At 54.0% G+C, this 27978-nt stretch overlaps 2 protein-coding genes across 2 annotated transcripts in view; both read left to right on the plus strand.

Annotated features, from left to right (window-relative positions):
• The window catches only part of LOC311616872 (uncharacterized protein), a 49081-nt gene that overhangs the window by 14909 nt on the left and 6194 nt on the right, over positions 1-27978 (plus strand). The gene's annotated exons all lie outside the window — the stretch shown is intronic.
• On the plus strand, positions 16544-27735 carry LOC311617488 (uncharacterized protein; the record flags this gene model as incomplete). Its single annotated transcript, XM_084873831.1, has 8 exons — positions 16544-16906; positions 19499-19628; positions 20620-20765; positions 20919-21035; positions 21707-21849; positions 23987-24173; positions 25406-25530; positions 27633-27735. The coding sequence occupies exons 2-8, from the start codon at positions 19550-19552 to the stop codon at positions 27733-27735; spliced, it is 900 nt and encodes a 299-aa protein (XP_084729957.1). The 5' UTR covers positions 16544-16906; positions 19499-19549.

Here is a 27978-nt window from a genome sequence, read left to right on the forward strand (position 1 = left end):
GTAACCGCAGCCGCGCGATGGTGCTTTCTGGGCTCTGCAGCCTTTCTGTAGGTGACCCGCCTAATCTGTCTCCTTGAGTCTAACTGCAGGTGAGCTGGGCACGCTTCCTGTCCCCTGTTCAGAGCCGGGAAGATGAGGACAAGTGTTGGAGCTGGGTTCCGAACTGGGCCTGACAGATTACAGGCCCGAGCCCTTAACCTCTGTGAGGACGGCCTGCACTTCAAGCTGCTTTGGTCCCTGAAGATGCTACACCATCTTGGGGCACCAGCATTGAATAGTGGGTCCCTTCTCCTTTGGTGTGAGCTGTGGCCAGCAGGTGGTGCTGTGGGGGCAGAAATAACAGGGGTGCCGCCCTGCACTTGAATCCTCAGTGAGAACTGGGAGAATCCCTTCCATTCATCCATGTACATGAGGAGTTGAGGAAGTCAGACCACTCGCCTGCTCTGATGAGACTCTGATCTGAAGGTTGTGAAGGGCAAACCCAGAGGAGAGGATGTGTTGGGATCTGAGCTGCGATGACCCTTGGTTTGGAGGGAGTTTGGGTATGAAATGGAGGTGGACGTTTTCTTTTTCCTTTTCTTTTTAAAATATATTTTATTGATTTTTTTATAGAGAGGAAGAAAAGAGGGATAGAGAGTTAGAAACATCGATGAGAGAGAGTCACAGATCAGCCACCTTCTGCACACCCCCCACTGGGGATGTGCCCGCAACCAAGGTACATGCCCTTGACCGGAATCGAACCCAGGACCTTTTAGTCCACAAGCTGATGCTCTATCCACTGAGCCAAACCGGTTTCGGCGAGGTAGGCATTTTCATTATGTTCAAGTCATCCTGCTGTAGAGGCTGTTAGAAGTTCAAGAATCATCAGTGATCCGAAACGGGTTTGGCTCAGTGGATAGAGCGTCGCTCTGTGGACTGCAAGGTCCCAGGTTCAATTCCAGTCAAGGGCGTGTGTACGTGGTTGCGGGTACATCCCCGGTAGGGGTTGTACAGGAGGCAGCTGGTCAATGATTCTCCTTCATTGACATTCCTAGCTCAATATTCCTCTCCCTTACTCTCTGTGGAAAATCAGGAAAATATATTTTTAAAATGAAATTGTAAAAAAATAAAAAGGATCATGAGTGAGCCCTGCCCGTGTGGCTCAGTGCTGATAGCATCACAGGACCAAAGGGGCACAACTTTGCTTTCCCGTCAGGCGCACATACCTCGGTTGCAGGATTGATCCACAACCACGGTTGGGGTTTGTGAGAGCGGCAACCAGTGGACGTATCTCTCTTACATCCATGTTTCCCTCCCTCTCTCCCTCCCTCCACCTATGTCCTCCCTTCCACTCTCTCTCTAAAGATCAATGAAAACTATACCCTCCCGTCAGGACTTTTTAAAAAGAAGTATTATGACTGAGTAGTTGGGGTGGACTACGTCCCTGCATGCAGCAGGCCAGAAACATGCCCTAAGTGTCCCAAGGTCTTTGCGGAGGAGCAGGAGTTGGTTGTGTGTGAGCCAAGTTGTCAGGGAGCCTGTCACTAAAATGGATGAGTAAGCCCAGCTGGTGAGGCTGCATTGGTTGAGCATCGTCCCGTGAACCAGGAGAGCACCTTCTGATTCCCGGTCAGGGCACAGGCCCGGGATGCGGGCTCGATCCCCAGTACGGGGCGTGCAGAAGACAGTCGATCCATCTTTCTCATCGTTGATGTTTCTGTCTCCCTCTCCCTCTCCCTCTCTGACAATCAATAAAAACACCTTGGACCAAAACATGGAGGAGTAAGAAAAGCCGAGCCCTAAATCGATAAACACCTTGTTTAATAACGTCACCCGGTGACATGGGAAAGTGGTCTAACGTGTCGTCTCCTCCAGCAACACAGAGTTCTCCTCTGGAGCTCCGCAGAGCACCGGCTCCAGGCGCCACTCCGGGGGCTCAGTGGAGTCAGAGCACAAGTGACTAACAGAGTCCTGGTTCGGGTTGGGCCGTGGGGAATGTGGCATCTCTCCTGGGCCGGACAGGATTCTGATTGTCCAAGTACATTTAGCGAACGTAGCGTCATTGGTCATTATTCAATTCATTCACTTGCTATTTTCTGTGTTTTTTATCTTACCTCCCTTGGCTTAACAATTTAGCAACCGGGCAACAAAAGAGTGCCTTTTGGAGCAGGAAGAAGAAGGACAAAGTCAAAGACCAGCCTCCCAGGGCCAGCTCGACTTTGTCTAACCTGATATGTTGCTGCAAACGTTAAAGTGCCCCCCCACCCCCCTAACTAGCCTCTCCCTTTTTTCCGACCCCGAAGATTTATTATCCTTCCCCTTTATCCCTGTCTTGACCATATACCCTTTATTTCTGAAAATTTAAAAAAAAAAAGACAAAATCAACAACAACACATCAACAAACAAACAAGCCCAAAGAAATCAGTACTTATGGAAAATAAGAAAAAAAGATCCCTTAGCAAATGGAAACCTCTATCGCCATGACAACAAGGCCACATCAAAGCCAAGGAGCCGCCATCGGTGTGCCTCACTAACTTCTGTGTCATCTACTTGGACTCCGGCCCTGGCCCTGCTTCCTGGGCTGGCACTGCTTGCTCCTGCCTCCGCCGGGCTCTTGAGGGGCACTGGGAAACGTGAAGTGACTCTGGCTTGTCTGCTGTCTGTCCATCTCCGCCTCGCTCTCCCCATGGTGAGTTCACGCACTGGATGCCTGATTTCAAGTGGTAACGCCAGGTGCTTCCGACCTCATGGTGGGTGTACACCTTGAGGAGCTGAGGGGCAGGGATCAGGTCCTGGCAGAGTGGTGAGAGGGCCTGCAATCCGGACAGTGGGAGGGCACCGGGCCCACAGCCCCCGGGCTGCCTGGAGCCGGACGCTGTGCAAAACAGCCTTGTCCTCCTGCTCCTGGACCTTCAGCCGCGTGCATTGGCCACTTGGGTTTGGAGAGCACATCTTGTCCCAGTGCGAGGTAGCTGGAGGCCTTTTAGGGGTTTTTCCCTCATGGTGTCTTAAAATTAGGGTTCTATTTGCCTTTGATAAGAGTATTGTTCACGACTAAATGCACAGATTGCAGAAAAGCACAAAACACAAGGTGAGCTCCTTGTGCAGTAAAGGCACCATGCGGAGATGAGGACTTCTTAAGCCCATGGCTGTTGTGGTGGCCACCGACTTGGTTGTCAAGTCCTCAGGGTGCCGTCCTGGCCCGTGAGGGCCCGGCCCACAGGTCTCGGTGGTCCTGAGCGGACACGGGTCAGGGATCTGAGGACACAGCGTCACACAGCAGCTGTGCCCAGGACTTGCTGTGCTGGCCTTGTGCCGACATTTGGTGGAGCCTCGTGAGTTGGTCCTTTACGTTATCCCAGCTGCTCAGGGCCCGTGCTGTGAGTGAGGGTTAAAGTGAGGGCCGGCCTCCCGGGGCCTTGGCTCAGGTCTGCGGCCAGGGCCTCCCGCTCAGACCACGGCCGTGAGGCACAGGCCCACTTTTGTCCCGGGCTCCGTGTGCCCTGGTGCCTCTGCTCTAGGCCTCGGTGTGGTCGCCCACCTTGGCATGGGATGTGGCAGCCCATTTCTCACCGTCCTTCTCTGCCCCAGGCCCTGGGCACCTAATACTGACTGGAGCCTCCCGCACCCCTGGGAGTCAGCCTGGTCTGCACACATGCCTCTGCTGACCCAGCCCCAGCCCTGGCGTCCTGGCCAAGGCCTGTGTTTGCTGGGGCCACGCTGGGCTGTGAGCAGGCCCAGCAGGAGCGGGGACTTTGGGGCTGGCCATGTGGCCTGAGCAGGGGCCGCCCGGGGGGGAGGAGGGGGGGGCTCTCCGAGGACCCTGCTGTCCTCACTCATGCCTTTCTGTCCTGTTCTTTTCTCTCTAGGAAACTCCCAGTTGCCTGATAACCTTCCAAGGTGCCTGGTCAGAACCACCACGCTCTCCCTACCACTGACCACCGGAGGCCAGCAGGCCCAGCTGCCAGGAGAGGAGGGAGGACTCCTCCAGCTCTGTGCCCGCAGGAGGACTGCCAGCCCCTCCGGGGAGCTGCTGGAGGGGGGCAGGATGTAAAGCCCGGCTTGAGACCTGCTGAGGCCGAGGCCCACCCAGTGCACCTGAGGCAGCCCGCTTCCCAGAGCCTGTTTCTGGGCAGAGCCGGACGCCACGCGGCTGCCCGACCGCCCGCACAGCTGCCCGCTGGTGCTTCCCTGAACAGGTTCTTCAGCCTGGCCTCGGCCCGGCTGCTTGGGGCCCGCGGGCTAGAGGCCTGAAAACAGGAGTCTCCCTGCAGGAGGTTCTGAGGCCTTGGGGGGCAGACAACCAGCCAGCCACCCCCTGCCTCTCCTTCAGCTCCTTCAGGGCCTGGGCCCCACTGCTGACCCCTGGACAGGAGGTCCTTCTCACTGGCTCCCCCAAAGGAAGAGAGGCTGGTTCTTCTGCCCACCGTCACAGCCCGCCATGGCCACAGGAGGCGGCGGCTCCAGCCCAGCACCGGGCAGCCCCGGCTGCCAGGACCAGCCCCAGCCCCGACACTCAGGGCAAGTGGCCCCGTGGCCCCTTCCCAGCGGACCTCAGCCTCTCCGAGGGGACGGGTCCAGGGCAGGAGCACAGAGGGGGGCTCCCTGCCACTAGATCATACAGGGATCCCGACATGGCTCCCCGCCAACGGCCCCTGAGGACATGGGTCCTGGGAACAACAGGCGGCAGCGAGCAGGCGGCAGCCCCACAGCAGCGTGGGCCCGGCAGACGGTGTCTGAGGATGGAGCGTGGCCGTGGTGACTCGTCTCCTGGCCCCGCAGCTCCTGAACCTTACGAACCCCAGCCAGCCTTCTGACCGCCTGGGCCCCCTCTCCCATCCACCTGAGGGGCCGGGATCGCCTTCGGAACGAGGAAGGCTTTCTGCTGCTTCCATCCCTCTGTTAGAGACAGCGCTGTGCCAGCCCCAGGGTCACGCTCCCACCATGGCAGCACGCGCCTGCCCCTCAGCCACTGTGCTTTAAGGTGCCCCCCCAAATGTATGTAGTACAGGCTGTTCCCCAAATGTATGGTACTACAGGGTGTCCCCCAAATACTATATGCACCCAGCATGTCCCCCCAAATGTACACACAGTTTAACAGCTGATACCTCCATTTTCACTCCTTTTCAGGTTAACGGATTTGACGGGATGGGTGACACCAGACTAAGCTTTGAACAAAGATGTATCCTCTGGACTTTCTTTTGGGGACACATACAGGGTGAAGGGTCTGGTCCCGCCCGGGCCACAGTGCAGGCATCCAGGGCCGCTGTGGACAGAGGATGCGCAGAAACACGAACACAGCGATTCTCGGTGTTTGCGGTTCCATTGCTTCCTTAGCAGCAGCGCCTGGACCAGACTACCGCGGCCATGGAGTCCAAACATCAAGAATCGCTCCTTCGGTTTGGTGTTTGTGCACATCTCTTCCAGCAGCTGCCCTGGATTCCTCGCCTGCTGGGCGTGGGTCCCTAAACTTTAACTTGTGTGTGTCCCCGTAGAAAGCCTCACGGAGAAATGTTCTTCACCAAATCTTAGTCTGTCTTCCCCCATTTCTTCAAGTCGGTTAAACCTGAAAAGGAGTGACAATTGAGTGCTTTAGCGGTTGTTAAAGTGTGTACATTTGGGGGGACACTATATTTCCACTCAGTGGGGTGCAATTTCCACCATGTGTCTAACCTTGGTATACCTTTTTGGGGGGACACCTATATATACATCCTGTGAGTGTCCGTTTCCATCTGACCTCTGTACCTGTTTTGGGGGACAGCCTGTATTTGCATGCAGCGGGGACACATTGTCCAGCAGGAGCCTAACCTCTAAATAGTGTTTTGGGGGACAGCCTGTATTTACAGGGAGTGGAGACTTACTGTCCTGCAACAGCCTCACCTCTTTATAGTGTTTTGGGGGACAGCCTGTATTTACATCAATTGGCGTCAATCTTTGCCATGGGGACTCGCACCTGCTGTATGTCTGACCGGGTGCCTGCACGTTCGGGTTCTGTTGTTCCTGAGGTGCTCTTCCTGGGATGGGGTCGGCCTGGTGACCGGGTTCTGAAGGAGGTTTTCCTTTGGAGCTCATGTGCTGAGCACTGACAGACTTTTCTTCCGAGTGTTTGGAGGTTGTACTGAGCAGTCTGTAGGGCGGATCCAGGATGGCTTGTACGAAAGTGAGTTGGAGTAGAACTGAGTTTTTAATAAAGTGAGTTGGTGTAGAATTGAGTCCTCGTTTTCCTCTCTGCGCATCACTGGCAGCGATGTCGGGGCTCCGGGCTCCCCGAGTCGGCCCCCAGGCTCCTGGGCCCTGTAATCAGACCTCCCGGGGCCAGGTGGTCAGAGGATGAGGAAGGAGGCTTCCTGTTCACCAGGCACCAGCCGTCCCAGTCCTGGGTGTGTTGTAAGCTCATGTGAGTTTAATCCATTTTGATTTGGGGTTTACAGCACAGCACGAGCTCAGCTCCAGACCATCCTTTGGATTTTCCAAGGCTACTCCACTGGGAAGAGGCAGAGGAGGGAGGGAGGCACCTGAGATCCCCCGACCCACTCTCATGGCGGGCTGTCCAGCTGCCACCTGCGTGACCCTTCCTTCCTCGCCAGCCTCGGCTGGCAGGTGCCTCCTCGCCCTCCTTCCCGTTCTTTCCCGTGGCCCAGCTCCTGTGGGAGCCGCACTCAGCGCGCCGCCCTCCCCGTGCTGGACCCAAACTGAGCGCAGGCCCTGCAGGCCGCCTCCCCTGGCTTTGGGCTGCTGCAGGGTTTGACTCTGGCCAGGCCCCCCCTGGGAGCACTCAGCCTCTGTCCCTGACTCTCTCCCGCCTGGGACAGCTCTCCAGGGCTCCCACTGGCCAGCCCCTGGGGCACTCCACATCCCCTCCACAGACACTCACTGAAAGCTTCGTGGGTGCTGGCTCCCGGGTTGCACCGTGCAGGCAGTCCCCCCTCACCCCGCCCCCTCTGCAAGGCTGACCACCTGCTCCCCTAGCACTGACCACTCCTGAGCTTCAGGCCTGAGGTCGGCTGCCTGGACCCCCTGCCCGGGCTGCAGGCTTCCCCCTCTCCCCCGCCTCCTCTGGGCTCCCTGCTTACCCAAGGCACCAGCTGTCCTTCACAGAAGCCCAAAGCCTGTGTTGCAGGGGGGCCCCTCCTCTCTCCGCTTCCCACAGGTGGTAGCTCCCCTGAACTGGAAATGGGTCTGGAATCTGCCGCCCTCTTACCTAACTGTTCTCATCCCAGGACCCCCACACCCCTGTCCCTGGGTCTTGGCAGGGACTTGCCAACTGGTCTGCCTGCCTCCCACAGCTCCTCAGCCTCATGGCATCTCTGGGCATCCACCCAGTGACCTTCCTCTTTGAACTTCCCTCCCTCAGCCTCCACACTAGCTACACCCATCCCTCTGAGGACCAGGTGCTCCATGGGGCTCACCAATGAGTGCACCCCCTCTGCTATCACCCCTCCCCAAGCCCCAGACCAGCTGGTGCACACCCACAGCTTTCCCTGCAATCTTCCCCGAGGCTGGGAGCACCTCTAGCCCAGACCTCCCTGGGAGCCTCCAGACCTGTTCCAGCTTGGATGTCCCAAGACACTGCCTACCCTAAATGCTCAGCAGACCGTTTCCCATCCTCTCACCAAAGCCTCTGTGAGCCTCCTCTCTCACCTTGTCCCCCGCACCCAGACCCTGCTGGGTACCCCCCACCCCCACCCCGCCTCTTCCCTGTTTCCCATCCATCACTCCCTCAGCTGCTTCCAATTCTGACGTCTTGCTCACACACCATGGAACCCAGGTGCTGGGCCCCTGGGCGGTACCACGGGGTCCTCTTGCTGAGAGGACTCCCTAACCACGCCCTCCTGACCTCCATGCCCCCCCACCCTGCACTGGCTGGGAGCTGTGTGGTCTGGGGGTGGGAAACATCCAGGTGATGCTCAGGGCTGAGGTCTGCCTGCAGAGAGGGTGGGGTCACCTGTGGCCCCAGAGGGGCTCCCCCTGGGAGAGCAGGACAGTGAGGGAATGGGAACAGGTTGGGCACACCTCGGGAAGGAAGGATCCAACCAAATGTTTACCAACAACTAGAGGAAGAGGAGGAAATACCTTTATATGTACACACACACACACACACACACACACACACACGTATATAAACATATACGCAGCTCATTAATTCCCTTAGAAAACTCTCATTGATTTTCGCCAAACAGATGTACTTACAGCCAAGCTGTGCTTGCCCTCCTCTGACGGGTGAGTGTCTTTCCCACGAGAAGGTTGGGTGATGCTTTCTCTCCCGTTGGCAGGTAAGACAAGCGGAAGGTGTGTGTGGGATCCTCACTCTTTTGTTCACGAGGTGAGTGACCGCTCAGTGGCGTAGTGCTTTTCTGGGTGCAATCCCGAGTCCCTCCATTCCTGTGATGTGTTTGCCCTGGAATGCCTACAGACATCTTTTTAAAACCAGGGAGACCATTTACGTGCCATAACATTCACTCAGGACACACTTGTAGGTTTAATCTTTACTATTAACATTTTTTTCATCACTTTCTCACATCTAGAGACAATAGGCACAGCAGAAATCAAATCAAGTCCTGGTTTGGTAACATTGGCCAATTCCTACGGTGTAAACATTCTCACCAGTGTCCACTTCAACCTGGTGACACGGTGTCCCTAATGGGAATGGGAGATGGGAATAGGTGTGCGGTGCCACCCTGCTCTATGATATCACCCCCACGCAGGTACAATAGGTCTGAGTAACCCCAAGAGTGTGGGTTGCAAGGAAACAATGGCACGTGGCAAGCTTTAGGGTTTCTTTGTAAAAAGACTGGGTGGGCTGAAGGGAGGGGGACTGCGAGGGTGAGGGTGAGCCCTCTGCTAGGTGCACACCAAAGAGGACCTGCAAGAGGCACTGGGGAAGGGCTGCAGGGGACCGAGGTAGGCTCCCAGGTTTTCCCGAATGTTCTCTCCCAGGCTCAGTGGGTGGAGACTAGGGAAAACAGCTGGCTTGTGGCTCGGTGGCTGGCTGGTGAAAGGAGCTGGAGAAGAGGGTCAGGGTGACCTTGCAGCCTAGGGTCCCCCCATTTTCCTTCCCTTCTCACAGGGCATTTCCATGCTCACCTCTCACCTACCAGATCAGCAATGAAAACCCTGGAAGCAGTCAATGAAGGAGGTGGCGGACAGCCGTCCTCTCTCAATTTGAGTGTGAGCTGGCACAGAAGTAGCTGGGAAACTTGCACTCACCCTTTCATTAAAATAGAATTATACATTTTCCCTCAGCTATTTCTAGGATGACAACCTATGAAAATCTGACATATCCTGTAAACTCTCTCTCTCTTTGTCTCTGTTTCTCTGTCTGTCTCTGTTTTTCTTTCTCTTTCTGTTTCCCTCTCTGTCTCTCTCTCCCTCTCTCTCTCTCTCTCTCTCTCTCTCTCTCTATATATATATATATATATATATATATATATATATATATATATCTATCTATCTATCTATATATCTATATATCTATATATATCTATATCTACATATATATATATATCTATATATATCTTCCTCCCTCCCTCCGTCCTTCTCCCATGCACACATGCATGCACTCCTGCACCCTGTCCATACCACTTTCCCTGTAGCACACCCGTCAGCCTCTGTGTTATTCATGGACTGTCTCATGTTTGCGATGAGGCCTCTCACCAGGAGCAGAGAAACAGAACTTCCTGCCCCACCAACAGCCCTGAGTACCTTTGGAGGTTGCTGGCATTCATTCAGGGAGCAGCTACTGTGTGTTACACCCCTTCTAAGCACCCCGTGAGAATAAATGGTTCAATTCTTTGGTTCCTGTTAAATGGGATGAATGGCTCCCTCTTCCCAATTGGCCAGAGAGAAATCATTGCATGAGGAAGAGGCATGGGCGCCAGGGTGGAGGATAGAAGGGAGACGCTGTAGAGACTTGGTTGGGGGCAGTGAGGTGCCCAGGGAGCCAGGGATGAGCCAGCTTCGCAGGCACCCCGCCTGCTGCTCCTCAATCCCAGCCTGGAGGCTGCGGCTGGGAGTCCCTTTCTCTCCTGTGGCTTCTGTCCAGGAGTGAAGGACACAGTGACCAGGCAGCTGGGCAGGGACCAGAGCTCCCCACTCTGCCCGGGAGACGCTCCCCCTGGAGATCAGGGCAAGGCTGATCCTACTGGGGCTGCAAGGCAAAGTCTCTCCCAGCTTCTGGTGCTGCCAGCTGTCCTTGGTTCCTTGGCTTGGAGACCCATCCTCCGCAACCATCTCTGCATGTGTCCAAGTCACATCACCTTCTCTCTGCTAGTGACTTTCATTTCCCTCATTCTTTTTTTCTTTTATTTTCTTTCCTTCTTTTTTCTTACCTTTATTTTTTTTATTTTTTTTTTAAAGAATTTTAGTGAGTTTATCTGAGCCAAACTGTCGACATATGTCAGGAAGCAGAACTTCAATGGATTCAGATAATGCTCCAAAGAATGGCAGGTTACATTTCTATTTCTATGTTGCAATCAAAGGAGGGACATTGGTGGGTTACATGAAATTCATTGTTGATGGACTAAGCAGTGGGAAACCTCTGGGATTGGATAAAAAGTGAAACGATGGACTCTTACTTTGGCGAGTGCAGGAACAATTAACATGATAAAGAAGCAATTTGAGGCATCTGTCCTGGCGTCCACCACATTTGGTTGTGCCCCAAGGGTCATTTCCCTCTTTCAAGGTCACCTGTCATGGCAGCGATGGCCCACCCATCCAAGATCGTGAAACCCACTCTGACCTTGACACCTGCCAAGGCCCTATTCCCAACATGGCCACGCTCACTCTGTCCCATCCGCTTGGATTAGGGGACACAGCACACAGTCCAGAAGAGGTACTACACGGCACATGGAGACACGGAGGCACAGGGCTGAGTGGAAACACCAAACTCAGAGCAGCAAGCCCAGTAGGAATTTCCCATAAATGCTGGCAAAGGCACGCCCAGGCACAAGGCACGTTTCCCTATGGGCCTGTTCTCTCCCTGTCCATGTGCCCACGCATGTCAAGATGTATACCCTGCCACCGGCATGGCCCCTTCCATGCAGGGCGGGAAGAGGCCTGTGAGCCAGGAAACTGCAGGGCTTTCCTGTAGGAAGGGGGAGCACATCTCTGCATCACCCCTACTCCTTTCACAGTGCTCTGACAGGAGACTCTTTGGGGCAGCGCAGCTCCCTGTGCTGCCGCCTCCCGCCAGCAGGGGGAGATCACGGGCTCCTCGCAGTGCACTCCCATGGCGTCCTGCCCGGAAGTCCCGCCCCTCCCGGAAGTCAGCTGCAGGTGCTCCTGCTGCTGGAACTGTGTGACCCGAGGGCCCTCAGGTGGCGCGAGGCCAGGGAGCCTCGAGGCGGAGGTGGGCCTGGGGGCGGCGGGCGGGCCCTGAGGCGGCTGAGCCCGGGAGGAGCCGTGCCTGCGGCCTCGGAGGGCAGCCCCGCGGGGAGCAGCGCTCACTGGGGATTCAGTCAGCATCTGCGGGGCCCTGGGGCGCGGGCTGAGGACCGCCCCGCTTGGCTCCAGGTCCTCCAGGCATCGGGCCCGCTCTGCTGCTCCAGCGGCCGAGGGGGCCCCTCTGAGTCGGGGTTTGTTTGTGAGGAAGCCGCCTCCTCACCTGCCAGGCCGCCCTCCCCGCAGAGGCCGATGGAGCCCGGGCCGCTCTGCCCCGTGTGGGCCCTCAGGGCGCAGCTCCGGGGCGTTCCCGGCCGAAGGCCTCCATGTGAGACCGGGTCCTCCTCAGCCCAGGGCCTCGGTGTGGGACCGGGTCCTCCTCAGCCCAGGGCCTCGGTGTGGGACCGGGTCCTCCTCAGCCCAGGGCCTCGGTGTGGGACCGGGTCCTCCTCAGCCCAAGGGTTCGGCTCACACACAAAGTCACCGACAGGGAGTAAAAGCCACGGACCCGACCACCTGCTGCAGGTCAGGCGTCCCCTGGACGTGTGCCCAGGAGGTCACTGCCCACTGTGCCCTTCAGCCTTCCTCGCGGCAGGACGGACACCGGAAGTGACGCCAGGGGCCCCATGAGCTCCAGGTCTGTGGTGCCAGGAGCGGCCTCGTGGGACCCAGAGTGTGTCCCAAGCCCACGGTCCCTCAGGGAGCTGCTGCTGCTCATGGATCCTTCAGCCATCAGGTCTCTGCAGATATGGGAGCCCCGCCGGAATTACCGTGTGTGCTCACGCAACTCCAGCAGCATGGATGGTATTGCTCCTTTTCAATTATTTTTATATGAAGTTATATTTTATATGAAGACGTCCAATACATTTGAGGAAATTGTACTTGAGTCAATCCATTCCTGTGTTGATAACATTCCACCATAGAATTTTATACATGAATTTTTCTTGATGACTACAGCATTCTAATTTGTTTTTTGAAACCATTTCTATTGATTTAAGAGAAGGGTGAGGGAGAGATAGAAACATCAATGATGAGAGAGAATCATAGACCATCTGCCTCCGGCACACCCCACATTGGGGACTGAACCTGCAAACTGGTCATGTGTGCTGACCAGGAATTGAACCCCCACTTCCTGGTTCGTTGGTTGACATTCCACCACTGAGTCATGCCCCTGGGCTAATTTCTCTTTTTTAAAGTTACCTTTGAAAATAACATCTCGTGTTCATGGCTTGCTTTTCAGGTTGATCTTTAGTGAGGAGCTCCAATAGGGAGTTCACAGTTGACATTATTTATTAAATAAAGAATATGCCCTGTCTATGGGCGCTGGCCTCTGTGAGGTCATGTTTTTCTGCAACCCATCTGCTCCTTCTCTGGAGGCTTGCAGCATTTAGTGTTTGCCCTTCAGCAGTGACACATGTATGTGACAATTGAAGCAGCCCTCGAAACCTACTCTTCTCCCATGCCCCTCCATCTGGGTTCCTCTTCCAGATCCTTTCCCTCAGAGTTTAATCTTTTCCATCTAGTGATTGCATGGCTGGGCACAGCTGCTGGTTCCTCAGGTCTGCGTTTGGTAGGTGTCCCTTCCAGAGTGCCCCTCCACAGGGCTCCATGCCTTGACCTGGCCCTGCTCCCGCCTCCTCCTCCTCCAGGGTCAGCATGTGAATCACAGTGAGTGCTGTTGGATGTGCGGCATTGCAGACAGACATGTAAGGTGCTCTTGTCTCCAAGAAGCTAGACTGCTGGCTAAGTCGGGGTCCCGGGTTCGATATAAAAGCAGCAAGAGAAAAAGTTAGTTACCTACAAGGGAGTACCCATAGGACTGTCAGCTGATTTCTCAACAGAAACTATGCAGGCCACAAGGGACTGGCAAGAAATATTCAGAGTGATGAATAGCAAGAATCTACAACAAAGATTACTCTACCCAGCAAAGCTATCATGCAGAATTGAAGGTCAGATCAAGAGCTTCACAGATAAGTAAAAGCTAAAGGAGTTCATCACTACCAAACTAGTATTACATATATGAAATGCTGAATGGTATTTTTTAAGAAGACGAAGAAAAAAAGGTAAAGATAGAAAATTATGAGCAATATACTGACAACAGAAACATATCTATGAACAAGTGAATCTAAAAATGAATAAAAAATCTGATGAACAGAATAAACTGGTGAATGGAACAATGAGGGGCATAGAAATGAAACAGACAGATTATTGTCAGAAGAAATGGGATGTGGGGTGATGGGGGAAGAGATTAGACAAAGATCTTATATGCATGTATGCAGTAAGTATGCTTCTGTGTATTTCAGATTATTACAATTGCTCCCCTGTTCCCGCCCACTCCAATAACTCCCCTCCACCCAGTTCCCACCCAGACAATAAGGTGGTAAGGGCCTGCAGTGGGGTGGGACCCAGGTGGAGTGAAGCTATGGGGGAAATAAGAGGGATATCTGTAATAATCTTAACAATAAGCATATATTGTATACGAAAGAGAAAACAGGCAAAACGTCATCGCAAACACCTGACAATAGTGGCGGTGAGCTCCTCTCAGGGGCCCTCTATTCCAGCCAGCTGAAGTGTTTATGCTGGAAGAGTCAGTACTTTTCAAATCAGCGCATCAACATGCACACGGTAGGAGACACCCCCCCACAGGGCACACGTTTTAAGACCCGGTCTGAGTGTGCAGTACTGCTACAGGGCCGCAGGGACTGGTGGAAGCAGCACAGAGCAACCTGCCCGGGCAATGGGACCTGCCTGTAAGCACACCCTCTCACCTGCTAAGTCAAGGTGGGGAAAAACAACTGATTCCATTGACGTTCATTTTGTTTTCATCTGTGATAGTCATGGATGCTTTTTTATTTCTCCTTGGGGTGCTGAAATTGAGCTGGGAAAAAGGCTCTTTGCAAGTAGTTTTAATTGCTTTCTACGATTTTTAAAATATGGTTTGTGGGCTGTTGGAATTGTAATTTTTAATTGCCTTCAAAAATGGAGATTTAAAATAATATCTGGTCTCACTCAACAGTTAGATATCTCAGTTGCTCTTGTGTCAACTGGCTTACAGACTTTCTCACAGGCACACACAGATTTCTTACCAGGTTTTCAACTTAACTTGATTCAACTGATGAATCTTAATACCCAAGATTCATCTACTGTACTACACGTTTGTTTTCACAGCAATAAATATTCTAAAAAATAAAAATAGAAAAAATAAAATAAAAATAAAAATCAAGTGAATTAAAAAATCTGATGAACAGAATAAATTGGTGAATATAAAAGAAGCAGGGGCATAGAAATGGAGTGGACTGACAATTCTTCGGAGGTGTGGGAAGAGACTGGACAAAAAGTGTACACCTATGAATGAGGACAGTGGTGGGGAGGTAAAGGGAGAGGATGGGGTGGGAACTGGGTGGAGGGGAGCTATGGGGGGAGAAGAGGAAACAATTGCAATAATCTGAACAAAAAGTATTTATTGAATTAAAAAAGATTCTCTCTTTGTCTTTTTCCCTTGGCATTTTAATTATGATGTGTCTTGGTGTGGCCCTCTTTGGGTTTCTCTTGCTTGAGACTCTCTGTGTTTCCTGGATTTGTAAGTCAGATTCTTTCACTAAGTAGAGGAAGTGTTCTGTCATTATTTCTGCAAATATGTTTTCAATATCTTGCTCTCTCTCTTCTTCTGGTTCCCTCATAATTCTGATAGTGGTATGCTTGAGGTTACCTAGACACTCCTTACACTATCTTTATATTTTTGGATTCTTTTTTCTTATTGTTTTTCTGGTTGGTGTTTTTTGCTTTCTCATATTTCAGAACTTTGATTTCATTCTTGGGATCCTCTAGTCTACTGTTGAATCTCCATATATTATTCTTTATTTTAGTCCATGTATACATAATTTCCGACTGATCCTTTTCCTTTTTTTTTTTTTTTTTTTTTTTTGCATTCTCACTAAGTTCTTTGAAAGTCACAATAGTTTCTCAGAGGTTTTTAGATGATTTTTGAATAACCTTATAACTGTGGTTTTGACCTCGATCTGCACTATTTTGCTTCCTTCAATTCTTTCATTTGTGACATGTTTCTTTGTCTCTGCATTTTGGTTGCTATCCTGTGTTTGTTTCTATGTATTGGGTAACTGCTAAATCTCTTTGAATTGATAGAGTGCCCTCGGTTGGTAGGTTTCCTATAGGGCCTAGTGACTCAGCCTCCCCAATCACCTGAGATGGGACACTCTTGGTGTACTCCTTTGTGAGCTGTGTGCACAGTATTGTTGTAGTTAAGCCTTGATTGCTGTTGGTATCAATGGGAGGAATTACCTTCCAGGCCAATTGGTTGTGCGGACTTGCTGGGTCTACAGGGGAAGAGCTGCTGTGCAGGAGACATCCTTATGGGGCAGGACTTACTTTGGTGGGGCGTTGGTGCTCACTGAGTCTGCCCCTTGAGGATGTCACTTATGCATGTGAAGGGTTGTAATCTGGTCTGGTCTCACACTGACCACTGGGTACACTGACTCTTGGATCTCCAAGGAGGTGCCAAGTCAGCCACTGCCTCAGACCACCCAGCAGAAACTACAGAGATATCTGCAGATTCCTCCTCTTTGTTTGGGCTTTGGAAGTGCCAGGATGAGGCCCAGCTGTGAAGCAAGGCAGGCTGGTGCTGGTGCCAGCCTTGGGATTTTTATTGATAGCTTTGCGGTTTCCTGTTCCAGCTGCAGCTTGGTAGACAAGTTTTAGGCTGAACAAGGACAGGCCATTTATATATAATAGCCTTTGCTCATAGCTTGGTTGGGGTTGTAAATTGGGTGAGGAGAGGTCTCAGGTAATATTCAGGGTAGAGCAAACAGAAATGGCTGCCAGTCAGCCCTGCACCAGGGAGGTTCCAGCACAGGAATAATGACCACTATTAGCATCTCCATCTGGAAGATAGCTTCCCCCGCATTCCTACCCCGATGCCAGACAGTCCAGTTTCTCCCCGTATTTGTCTGGGTCCCCAGAGCCTTGTGAGGCACTGGACTTGGCACAAGTGGGAGCTTGTAAATTCAGTTGTGGTGCTGGCCTTTTAGGAGGAGCATCTGGGTCTCCAGCAGCCTGTGTGTCACTCAGCCCCAATCCACACTGGATTTTACAGTACTATTAGTTCTTATGGCCCAGCTAAGGGCAAAGATAAAAATATATTTTATAGATTTTTTATAGAGAGGAAGAGAAAGGGAGACTTAGAAACATCGATTAGAGAGAATAATCGATCAGCTGCCTCTTGCACACATACTGGGGATGTGCCCGCAACCAAGGTACATGCCCTTGACCTGAATCGAACCTGGGACCTTTCAGTCCGCAAGCTGACACTCTATCCACTGAGCCAAACCGGTTTCGGCTAAAGATATATTTTTAAATAAATAAAGTATTTTCCAAATATACAGCATTACTTTGGTAATTTTTCTTATAAAATACGGATTGGTTAGTGGTCTGTCAAATTGTTTTTTCAGCAGCTGACTGGTGGACTTCAGGGTTCTATGTCTGAACTCTTCCCAGAGGATGGGGAGAAGAATTCCCGAGCTGAGCTCTCTAGGTAAGACTTCACAAAATAAAGCGAATGTGTTGTTCCCTTAAAGGAATGGGTCAAATCTTTATAATTTGTCTGATGGGAAGAAAGTAATTTTTCACAACATGGGTAGACATATTAGAATGAAGTGGTTAGTTTCCATTTATAATGATATAGGGTGTATAAGTTAACTTTTATGTTTATTTTTTATATGCCCAGCTAAATCTGAAGTTTTGTAGGGAGAGGGGTCTGAGCCGCTGGCAGAGCTGTTTAGAATGCGGGGCCTAGAGCCGTTTGGCATGGTGGGCATGGAGACAGTGGAATGTTAGGTGCAGAGCGGGTGGTTGTGGAGTGGGTAGGCGTGGAGTAGGAAGGTTAGGAGTCGGTAGGTGAGGAGTTGGTGGGAGCGGAGAGGGTTTGTGCTGAGTTGGAGGGTGCGGAGTAGTTTGGTGAACTGTCAGTTTGTGGAGAGTCGGTGTGAAAAGTCGGTGTGAGAAGAGCCGGTGGACATACAGTCGGTGAGTGCAGAGCCTCTTCCTGGGTAAGAAGGGACTCTCCCTGCCTCCCCCTCACAGCTCTTGTGAAGATTGAATGAGCAAGGACAGAGGGCACCGAGCTCTGGGCTGGCGATGGGCAGAGAGATGGGGCCCAGGCGACTCCAGAGTCTGTGAGCTAACCCTTCCCGCTGCCAGGCATTGATCAGAACCGCGCCCACTGGCAGTAGGTCCACGGCTTCCCTTCCACCAAGAAACTTGGGTTCTGGATCGTGGGGGTAAAATGAACACAAAATGGAAAAGCAGGTGCTACTGCCCACTCCCAGTTAGAACTGTGCATGGGGCCAGGCTTTGAAAGCTGCCCACCGAGAGCAACGGACACATCCCGTGTATGCATGTTCCCAAAATGAGAAGGCAGACTGGGGAGACTCAGCCCCCGAGGACACCTGCTGGTTCCGGGAGGGATCTGGGCAGGAGGAGAGATGAGGGAAAGAGCGGATCGGCTCCCCCGTGTGTGCTGGGCCCTGGGACAGGACTAGGCCCCACGGACTCCTCCTGTGAGGGGGCCTGTGAGGGCCCACCCTTGGTGTCCCACACCAGATGTGCCTGACACCCGGAGGCCCACAGTCCTGTCTGTTGTGTCTCAGCCCTCATTTCCGGGACACTGTCCAGAGCTGTTGGTTTTCTGAGACGATATGTGTGACCTGTTCAGAAGAAAACTGTATTTAACAACAACTCGCCCGAATAGCCATTTATTTCCAGTGCCCAGATGAGTGGAGTGACTGTGGAATTAAGAGGTCTAGGCTCAGCCCTCAAACCGGGATAGCTCTTAGCCCCACCCCTTCCTGGTTAAGGAAATGGGCTCAGTGAAGTCCCATACCTATCAGCAGGTCTCTCATCCAAGCAGGCGAGGCTGTACACGTCAGACACTCTCGCATCAGGGTACCAGAGATGGGGCAGTGTTAGGTTTATGTGGTGTGCTTCCCTGATTTTCTGCTCCTGCGGACACAGGGGCCTGCTGCCAGCCAAGACTCATAGGCTAGGCTTAGCGGCTTAAGTGGGCACCACAGAGGCCCTCAAAGCAGACAGGGCCTGCTGAAGGTGTGATGCCCAGGTTGTGGCTCCATGCCAAGGCGTGTCCTGTGGGAGGCAGGCGGTCAATGATTCTCTCTCATCATTGATGTGTCTATCTCTCCGTCTCCTTTGCTCTCTGTGATCAATAAAAATATATTTGAAAGAAATACATTGGAGGTTCGGTGCATGAAATTCATGCTTCGGGGTGGGGGGCCCTCAGCCTGGCCTCCTGCACCTCTCCAATCTGGGGCTCCCGGATCTGTGGGGCTCAGGCCTAATATGGCAGTCAGCCATCCCTCTCTCAATCCAGGACTACTGGCTCCTAACTGCTCCCCTGCCTGCCTGCCTGACCATCCCTTAACTGCTCCTCTGCCAGCCTGATCCCTCCCTTACTCCTCTCCCCTGCTGCTGGTTTGATCACTCCTACCTTCTCTTCCCTGCCGGCCTGATGCCCCTAACACCTGTGCTTTAGTCCCCACCACCTTGGCTTTCTCTACAAGGATGTCCAGAAGACTACTGTTCTATTTAGCATATTACCCTTTTTTTAGTATAGATATTTAAAAAACAACAACACCAAAAAACAAAAAAACAAAACAAACCTATAGATAAGGCCTGGCTGCTGTGTTGCTTTTCTGAAAGGATAGATGTAGGTGGCTGATGTGGCAAAAAGGGTCTCTGCTGGCATCTAGGATGTGCGTTAAGCTGTGATTTTCGGTCCCCATGGCCTTTCCAAGACATGTTAAACCAGCTAAGGGCCTCAGAGCTGTCCGTCCTCCTATCCTTGCTTTACAGCTCTGTGCTGGGCGTCACTTTGTTCAGACATCACTGACCTTGGTGTCTTCATCACCTACCACTGGGGCAGCATGTCTTAGTGGCTGTAGGTGTCCCAGCTGGGCCCTGTGTTGGAGTCACTTTTGTGCAGCTGTGCGTTAGGAAGTGAGCAGGTGCATGGAGGCCCTGCATCCGGGGGAAGGAGGGCAGCTGCACGGGGCAGGGCCTGCCCAGAGGGTGCCCTGGTGCGCATCCTCACCCACCCCTCTTCTTGCACTAGGAGCCTGGACAGAGCCCCCAGCAGTTCCTTGAGGAGCTGCTGGGGGACAACATGGCCCTGGAGGCGGAGCAGGGACTAAGGATCAACGAGTCCGACCACCGGAGCGCGGAGCTGGGCCAGGAGTCAGAAGGTAGGCAGCAGCCCCTGGAGCTGGGGAGCCGGCCTGGCCGCAGCTTCTCCCTCAGCCAGGGAGCTGAGCCCTTGGCTCTGAATCTCCTGGGTCAGCCCATCCTCAGCCCAAGTCCATGGGGTTTGATTCAAGGGCTGTTTGGAACTGTCAACTGCCTTCTCCCCAAGGAGAACATGAAGGTTCTGGCAGCATTGAAGTCAGGACATGAACTACAAAGTCAGTGCTGCCAGTTTTCTCAGCTCCCATGCAGACAGTCCCAGGAGCCTTCAGAGGACAGCACGCTGACCCCCAGCGGCTGTCTTACAACTGTGCGTGGGGGACTGAGCGCTCTGGATGGCAGGCACCTTCCCCAGCGGTCACTAACCTGCACTGTCACAGGAGCCTGGGCTGATTTCCTCCGTTCCTGTCCTCATCGGGCAGATGGGTGCAGTCTGCTCTGTCTCCCTGGGCCGGGGCTGGCTGCTCAGGGACCCCTCCTCCCCAAGGGCCTTACCCAGGGGTGGTAAGTTCTGGGCACACGCGCCCCAGAGGCTCTACCCCCCACAGACATACTGGTCAATTTTTGTGCCCCCCACATTGCCAGCTGAGCTACCCAACACCCCACTCTGAGGGTTGGCAGAGACCATGCCATGTGTTTGCCTTCTCTGTGAGTGTCTGAAACCCTTGACTTGACGGTCAGGTTGGAACTTGGCAAAAAGTGGTTCCAGCATTTCGAGCATCTTGAACTTTTGTATTGGCCTGTCCACGGTCACCTGCTTTCTTCTTAAACTCTGGGTGGCTCCCCAATGCACCCAAGAGGAGCCAGCAGAGGGGCCACAACCCACAGCGACAGCACCCTGCGAACGACAGAGGGCATCCAGCTGGCCGTCTCTGGTCTTTAGACCTTGGCTTCAGGTGGATGGCCCTCTCGGAGGGATGACCATCTCGAGGCGGAGTCAAGAGGGGAGCTGAGGCCCCGGGATCGGGGCTCTCACTCCACTTTGTTCTTCAGCCTCCAGCGCGACCATGGCACTGGGGCAAAATTCCCAGGCCCCTCAGGACACAGTCCTGGAGCTGCAGGGCGATACCCAGGCCCTGCAGGAGAGCAACAGCAAGTGTGAGGAGCTGATGAAAAAGAACCGGCAGCTCCGGGAGCAGGTAACGGAGTGTGTGTGTGTGTGCGCGTGTGTGTCCGGAACATATGGGCCAGCCGGAGGCCGGGTTTGTCAGGGGGTGACAGGTTTGCGGTTTGCTTTAAAGCCAAGTTCACTTTGTGACCTGACTGGCATGGGCTGGGTCTTTGGCTTATAGGTGGCAGAGTTGGAGATCCAACTACGAAATGAGAAGGATAGCAACCATCGCTTGAGAAGCCTCAAAGAAAAGCTGTTCAAACTCTTAGAAATTCAGATGCTGCCCAGGTCCCTGCAGGTAGGCACTCAGAGCACAGGCCCCTGTTGCCCCTGCCTGCCAGAGGGAGGGTCCAGGATCACAACCGTGTCCTGGTCATTGATCAGTGATTCCCGGTGACCAGTTCCCTAGCTCAGCTGCATCTCAGACCAGCAATTCTCAGCCACGGCCGGGCCCAGGGGCAGGTATTGCCTCGCCGGGACACTGGCCATCTTGTTGTTGATGGACAGGACTGGGGGCCCGAGAAGGAGGTGCTGCTGGCTATGCAGGGTGGATGGTTGTTCTGTCAATATCTGGGAAAATTAAATGTTAGTGTTGTCCAGGTATTCTGCATCCTTACTGAGGTTCCATGTGCTTTAAAAAATGGGGTTTTAAATGTGGTCAAAGAAGGCAACCAAGGAGCTGATCCATTTGCCCTAAAGTTCCCATGTGTGGAGAGGACACGGGACTCACGTAGCCACATGTGATGGTCCCTTCATGCCCTGGGCCGTCCCAGAACAGTTCCTTAAGCGCTGGGAGAACCGCACTCAGCATGGCTGGGTGTTGCCGGCCCCGAGGGTCCCTGCTCCTTTGGGGTCTGCACTTGCCCTGCTCTTGGCCCCTCACCGGGTGTGGGGGTGCAGGGATGGGGAGTGAGCAGCTCCCGGGGCCTGCACCCAGTGAGGCATCCTCACCTTTTCCCCGTGAACCAGGAGTGGGCCGAGAAGATGCAGCTTGAGGAGCTGGGGGAGCAGGCGAAGCAGCTGACTGAAGTCCAGGAGGCCCTGCTGTGGGAGCAGGAGACCAATGCCCTGGTCACCCAGGAAAATGAGAGGCTGCAGCAGGAGGTGGCCAGGTAACTGCCTCCGCCCTGCAGCGGCATCTGCCGGGTTTCATTCCACCAGCTCTCTGAGCGCCCCCTGAGCTCAGCTCCAGTGAGGCCAGCCGCACCACCCCCCTTTCCCGTTAGTGTCACAGCTGATGGTCTCGGGGGAAGGGCCTCCAGCTGGTGGCTGGGATGGAAGGACTAGTGACAACTGGGATGGAGCGCGGTCCAGGGTTGGAGGGCCGCCCATCCCACATGACGATGGTGATGACGGTGTCGGGCACAAGCATCTTCATCCTCTCACACCTGCGATCCCGGGAAGGACGTGTGCTCGCTCCGGGTCATTCTCACGTTCCCTGTGGGTGAATTCACCTCCTGGCTGACTTGCATTGTCGCCCCCACATTGGTCCCCGTGGCCTCTGAGGGGCCTGTCCAGTGGGGGAGACACGGGGGTCGCCTGATGTGCCCATTTGCAGCTGCGATTGAACAGGCCTCTGACTCCTGCCTGTTTCAGCTCTCACACTGCAAAGGAGCGTCCCTTCCGCGCTCCGTTGAGGACCGTGGGTTCTATTTTCGTGGTTTTCGGTGGCGATGTCGCTGTGTGAAATGGCCCCGAATGGAGTGCTGCACGGCTGTCTAGTGTCCCCAAGTGCAAGCTGTGCTGCGCCTTGGGGAAAATATCGGAGTGGCACCTGAGGGTCCTTCAGGCCCGAGGTATGGTGCTGTTGGCTGTGAGCATAGTAACCAAAGCGTCTTAAGGTCTTGATTGGTTGACAGAAATGTGGCCAGAGACTCCAGGAACAGTTGGGACAGTTGCAGTTACACTGACTCAGTGCTCACAGTGGCTTCGTAGGACATTATCCTGTGAATCGTGAGAATTGACTGTGCTATTATCCTTTTCCCCCCCCATAAGGATGAGGAAAGGGGCTCTGAGAGAGTAACTAAGATGTTTGGGTCAATCCTGGGGGTAGTGGCCAGTCAGGATTCAAATCCAGGTCTTATCTCATCCCAGAGGCGTGACCACAGGAAGCCTTCCTTTGCGCAGCCTTGTTGGACTGGATATTGGGGCTACAAACTCAGGTGCCTGCGGGGGCAGGCAGGTCCAGCAGGTGGGGGAGGAGTGTCAGCCGGAGGCCAGGCCTCCTGGAGAATGCACACCCTCTGAAGGCTGTCAGCTAGAGGCAGGCCTGCGCTGTCGGGTCATCCTTTTGTTTCTGCTTTTTAACAAAAACTTAATCCTCATCTCAGGATAATTTTTGCACTGCCCTTCAGAGAGAGTGAAAGGAAGGCAGGGAGCGGGCTAGAGAGAAACAGCGATGCGAGAGCCACTTCTCCTGGCTGCCTACAGCACACACCCCTCTATGCCACAGAGCAATCCCACCGCCAGGTGCATGGCCCTGACTGGGAATCCAGCCCGAGGCGGTTCCGTACACAGGCGGACACTGTCTCTGCGGAGCCACACCTGCTGGGGCCTCTGCTCTATGCTTTCTCCCACCCTCCGAGAAGGGCAATAGCTGAGAGTAGATGTGAAACTTGACCTTTTAAAATATTAAATAACTAACTAACTTAAATTAAATAATAAAGCTGTGTGGGCCAAACAGGGGCCCTCTGTGTTCACATTGAGTTTGTGCGCCTTAGGGCATTCAGATTTCAGGTATAACCCTTTGCCCCGGAAAGCCAGTTGGGTAATTATGACAATGATGATGATGATGCTGATGTCAGTGGCTTTACATAATGATCCAGAATCTCACAGTTTATTTGTGTCAGGAGTTGAAATCAGAAAGGAACTTGGGCTGGGGAGAAGAGCTGGGCAAAGACAGTTTCAGAGCAAAGATGTTCTGATTCCACGTTTTCCAAAAGTGTTTCAGTGCAAGAACCGTTTTCCAAGGAGGCGGCTCTGCAAAGCCTTCCATGGGAAGGGCTGTCACAGGCTGCTGTGTTGAAGTGTCCGAGCCTGCCTGTCCTGTGTCCCCAGCCCACAGGAGGCAACTGGGTGGCCACATAGAACCCCAGCGGACACAGTTGGAGAAGCACTGACTGTGCTCAGCCCTCATTTTCAGGGGACACCCTGAGGCCCAGAGGGGTGGTGGGTGTGATGGAGGCCCACCCCTGGGATGGAGGCTGGGAGTGCTCCTCAGCCCTGGGCCGTGTGGCTCTCCACCCGCAGACTGACCTCCTGGACCGAGCAGCTGCAGGCGGGGCAGGAGGAGCTGCTCACCAAGAACCAGGAACTGCAGGGCTCCTTAGAGAACGAGCAGCAGACTGTCCAGAGCTTTCATAAATTGTACCACAAGATGATGTTGGAGCAACGATCAAAGGAAATAACTTTACCAAAGCTCAGTGCCCAGTGCGAGGTGAGAACTGGGGTTGGTGGGCCTCAGGACACCGGGCCTGAGCCCTGCGCTGACAGCCGGGGGCCAGCCAGGTCCGCATGGGTCCTCATTGACGTCTGTGCCCAAACACTGTGTGTGAATGTCACCCAGAGGCCGGGAGGCAGCCAGAGGCGTTTAACGGGCACAAGCACCTTGGCTGTTGGGGATGTGTCAGAAAAGACCTTTCAGCGGACCTTTGCTGTTTTCTTTTTTTAAGCACATATATATATTTTTTAATTTGAGAGGGAACAAGGGAGAGGAAGAAAGAGATAGAAACATCAATGATGACAGGGAAGCATCATTCAGCTGCCTTCTACACCACCCCCGCAGGGGATACCGCCCACAACTTAGGCATATGCCCTTGACCGGAAAGGAACCCAGGGCCCTTTAGTACGAGGTCCGATGCTCTATCCACTGCACTAAACTGGTTAGGGCCTGACCTTTGCTTTTGCAGAGTTGGGGCGGTGCATGGAAATAGCCAAGTGCCATTTTCTCTGTCCTCTGGGCTGAGCTCTGTGCTCTGTGCTCCCGTGTCATTGCATTGAATTCTCGCGATGCCTTTGTGAGCTGGGGGGCACGTCCTCAGACCTCTGAGGCAGAGGGTCTGGACTCCGTTTGACTGAAGCCAGAGCTTTGGCTTTCCTGCCCCTCCCACCTCAGGCCGAAATTCCTATCCAGCCTGTCATTTGTTTTATTGATGTCAGAGAGAGGAAGGGAGAGGGCGAGAGGGATGGAAACATCAGTGATGAGAGAATTTCTGTGATGGCTTCCTCTGCACGCCCCCTCCTGGGGATCGACAGCTCCTCCTGGGCGTGCTGCTTGAATAGGCATCTCACCAGTGAACTCCTGGTGCCTGGGAGGCCACTCCACCCACTGACCCACACCTGCCGGGCAGCTCATTAATGAGATAGTTTACGTTTCTTTTGAAAATGGCTGTGAAGTCGCCAGAACCTACTGTACATTTTGCACTTAGGCGCCTCTCAGCTCAGACTGGCTGCGTTTCAGTGCTCAGCGGCCACACGTGGGCAGTGGCCGTCCGATTGGCCGGTGTACTTGTCTTCCCCAGGTCATTGGCTGCGTTGGTCCTGCCGACGGGTGTGGCTCCTACGGAAAAGGCCCTCTTGTGCACGTGGCTTTTCTTCTCTGGGAGCAGTTTCCCAGCAGTGGAGCCACAGGGGCCGTGGTGGGGGACACATTGTTGATCTCTGTTTCAGTCGCTCACCCACTTGACTAAGGATTTGGAAGAGGAAAGAAGGCAATTGTGGGGCGAAATTGATGCGGTGAAACAGCTGAGCAAGACTCTCCTGGAAGAGCATGCGGGGACCTGGCCTCAGAATAAGTAAGGGGGTAGGGTGACCGACGCCTGTCCCCTCGGCTCCGGGCTTCCCGCTCCACGCCCAGCCTCCACATTCAGGACAGAGAGCCCCCTGGCGCACTGGCGTCCCCAGGGCAGGGCAAGGGGACAGACCATCTTCCCAGAGCCCTCGACTCTCCTTTCCCAGGAATGGTCTAGATTTCTGCAAGGAGGGGTGGTTGCATTTTGCTGGCTTCCAAGACATGGCCCACTGCCAGCCCCTTCTTCCTCTGCTTTTGAGTTAAGCTCCGTTTAAAAAATATGAGAGGTGAAGAGAGGTACCTAGGGGAGAGATCCAGGATCGCGGGATGAGCCTTTTCTGTGTCTGACTTCCCCCCAATGATCTGGAGGGGGGGTTGTGGGTGCTCCGTGATTGTCCTCCCTCTGCGGACATAACACGGACCTGACTGTGGCATAGACACTGCGAGGGGCACAGGACCTGTGACCCAGTGGCCATGCACCAGCAGGGGTGATGGGATGTGAGCAGTGTGTGCACAGCAGACAGATGGTGAGGAGCTCCATGGAGGTGTAGAAGGAAGCGTGGTGGTGAGCATCGGGGTTCTGCTGCTGACCCGGATGGAGCCAGGGCCAGCCAGTGGGGCGGCACGTGGGGGGGCGTGAAGATGGCTCAGGGGTGGTCTGGGTGCAGGGAAGGCGCACGCAGTGGCAGCAGGGAAAGCCGGAGCCGGGGGCACTGAGGTGTGGAAGGCGTCCATGCCTCGCTAAGGAGTGGGATTCACTAGGAGTGAGTGTTTATGGGAGGCTGTTCTAGAGGCCAAGGGAGCTGCCTGAAATGAGGCAGGAGGGAGCGGCTTGGTGCTGGAAACCTTGTGGTTGGAAGTCAAGTAACCCGAGAGGCATCTGGTGGGCCCAGGGTGGCCTTCACCCCTCGGTCCTAGTGCTGCCGGACTGTCCTTCCTTGTGGTGGGGTATGACTGGCCCTGAGGGACAGGGACAAGGTCACAGTGACCACAGGGTCCTGTCCCAGTACCCCGGGGTCAGGGTGCTACTTCACTGTTCTCCCGGATTTTTCTGCTCAGCTCCAGCCGGCTCGCCACCCACTCAGGATGGCTTACCTGGAAAGCCTCATTGTAGTTTGGGGCAGAAATGACTGTGGCCTGAGTTGGCTCTCTGTAACACAGTGGGTACAAATGACCAGCGGAGGTTGGGCAGGTGCCAACTGGAAGCGTCGGGCTTTGGTACCCAGGGGATGATGTGGTGATGGTTTGCATTAGACAGTGTCTGCAGGAGGCCAGGGAGTTGGCTGGCTTCCTGAGCTGCTCCGGGGGGAGTCCTCCCAGCCCAGGGAGGGTTGTGGGGCCTGCGCTCCGTGAGATTGTGTGCCTAGTGGTGGGGGTCGGTCAAAGCAGACAGGGAAGCGCTCTAGCATAAGGCCAAGGAGCACAACTGTGGGAGGACAGGAACACAGACTGGAAGAGCAGATGCTGAGCCAAGGGCGCCGGGAACCCAGCGGGTTCGGTGGGCCTAGGCAGCGGTTTGTGAGTCATCACTTCTCACTCTGCCTACTTTATGGGGAGCTCTCAGAAAAGCCCCAGATTAGGAGGCACCTGAGCAGCCTTTTGGTCAAAGGAGCCTGAGCTGCTGCCTCAATCCGGGGGACTCATATTCCAGCAAGGAAACCAGGGTGTGAGTTCTCAAAGCCCACGGATTTGTGATCCTGAGTTTCACATGGTTCGAGCCTTGCTCTCTTGAGATGAGGTCCAGCCTGATCCTCGGGGCTTTAGCAGGTCTCCTCGCGTGTTAGGTTCCCAGGCCCATGCCACATGCTTCCATCTCCATATCCCCACGTGAGTTGTTCTGAGCGGCAGTAAGGTAGACACGGAACAGAAAGGTGCTCTGTCACGAGTGGGGAAAGCCACCTGGAGCAGGGGCCAGGGCGGTGGGCCCACACCACTTGCTTCCATCCCCGTATTCCCACATGGCGAGTAAGACGGTCATGAGCTCAGTGATGTCCAAGTCCCAGGGAAATGCCGGCCCTTGTGGGCCAGTTTCCAGCCCGGGCCGATAAGTCAGTTTACACATTTTATCTAAAATCAGATCGTTTTCTCTTTCTCCGCTGTTTACAGAGGCTCATTGAAGAAGGTGCCTACAGGAAATGCGGAGGAGGAGGAGGACGAAGACTTAACGAAAGAAGCAAAAGAGGCCAAGGAACCTGCTGCAGAGAAGTGAGTTGTTCTCAGCGGCGGTAATTTAAACTCAGAACAGAGACCTGCCCTGTCACGAGTGGGGAAAGGCACCTGGAGCAGGGGCCAGGTCGGTGGGCCCACGCCACTTGCTTCCATCCCCGTATTTAAACGTGGCGAGCATGACAGTCATGAGCTCCGTGATGTCTGAGTCCCAGGGAAATGCCGGCCATTCTGGGCCAGGTCCCAGCCTGTGCTCATTAGTCAATATACACATTTTATTTAACAT

Source organism: Pipistrellus hanaki (assembly GCF_964339955.1).
Source record: "Pipistrellus hanaki genome assembly, chromosome: 2".
NCBI lineage: Eukaryota > Metazoa > Chordata > Mammalia > Chiroptera > Vespertilionidae > Pipistrellus > Pipistrellus hanaki.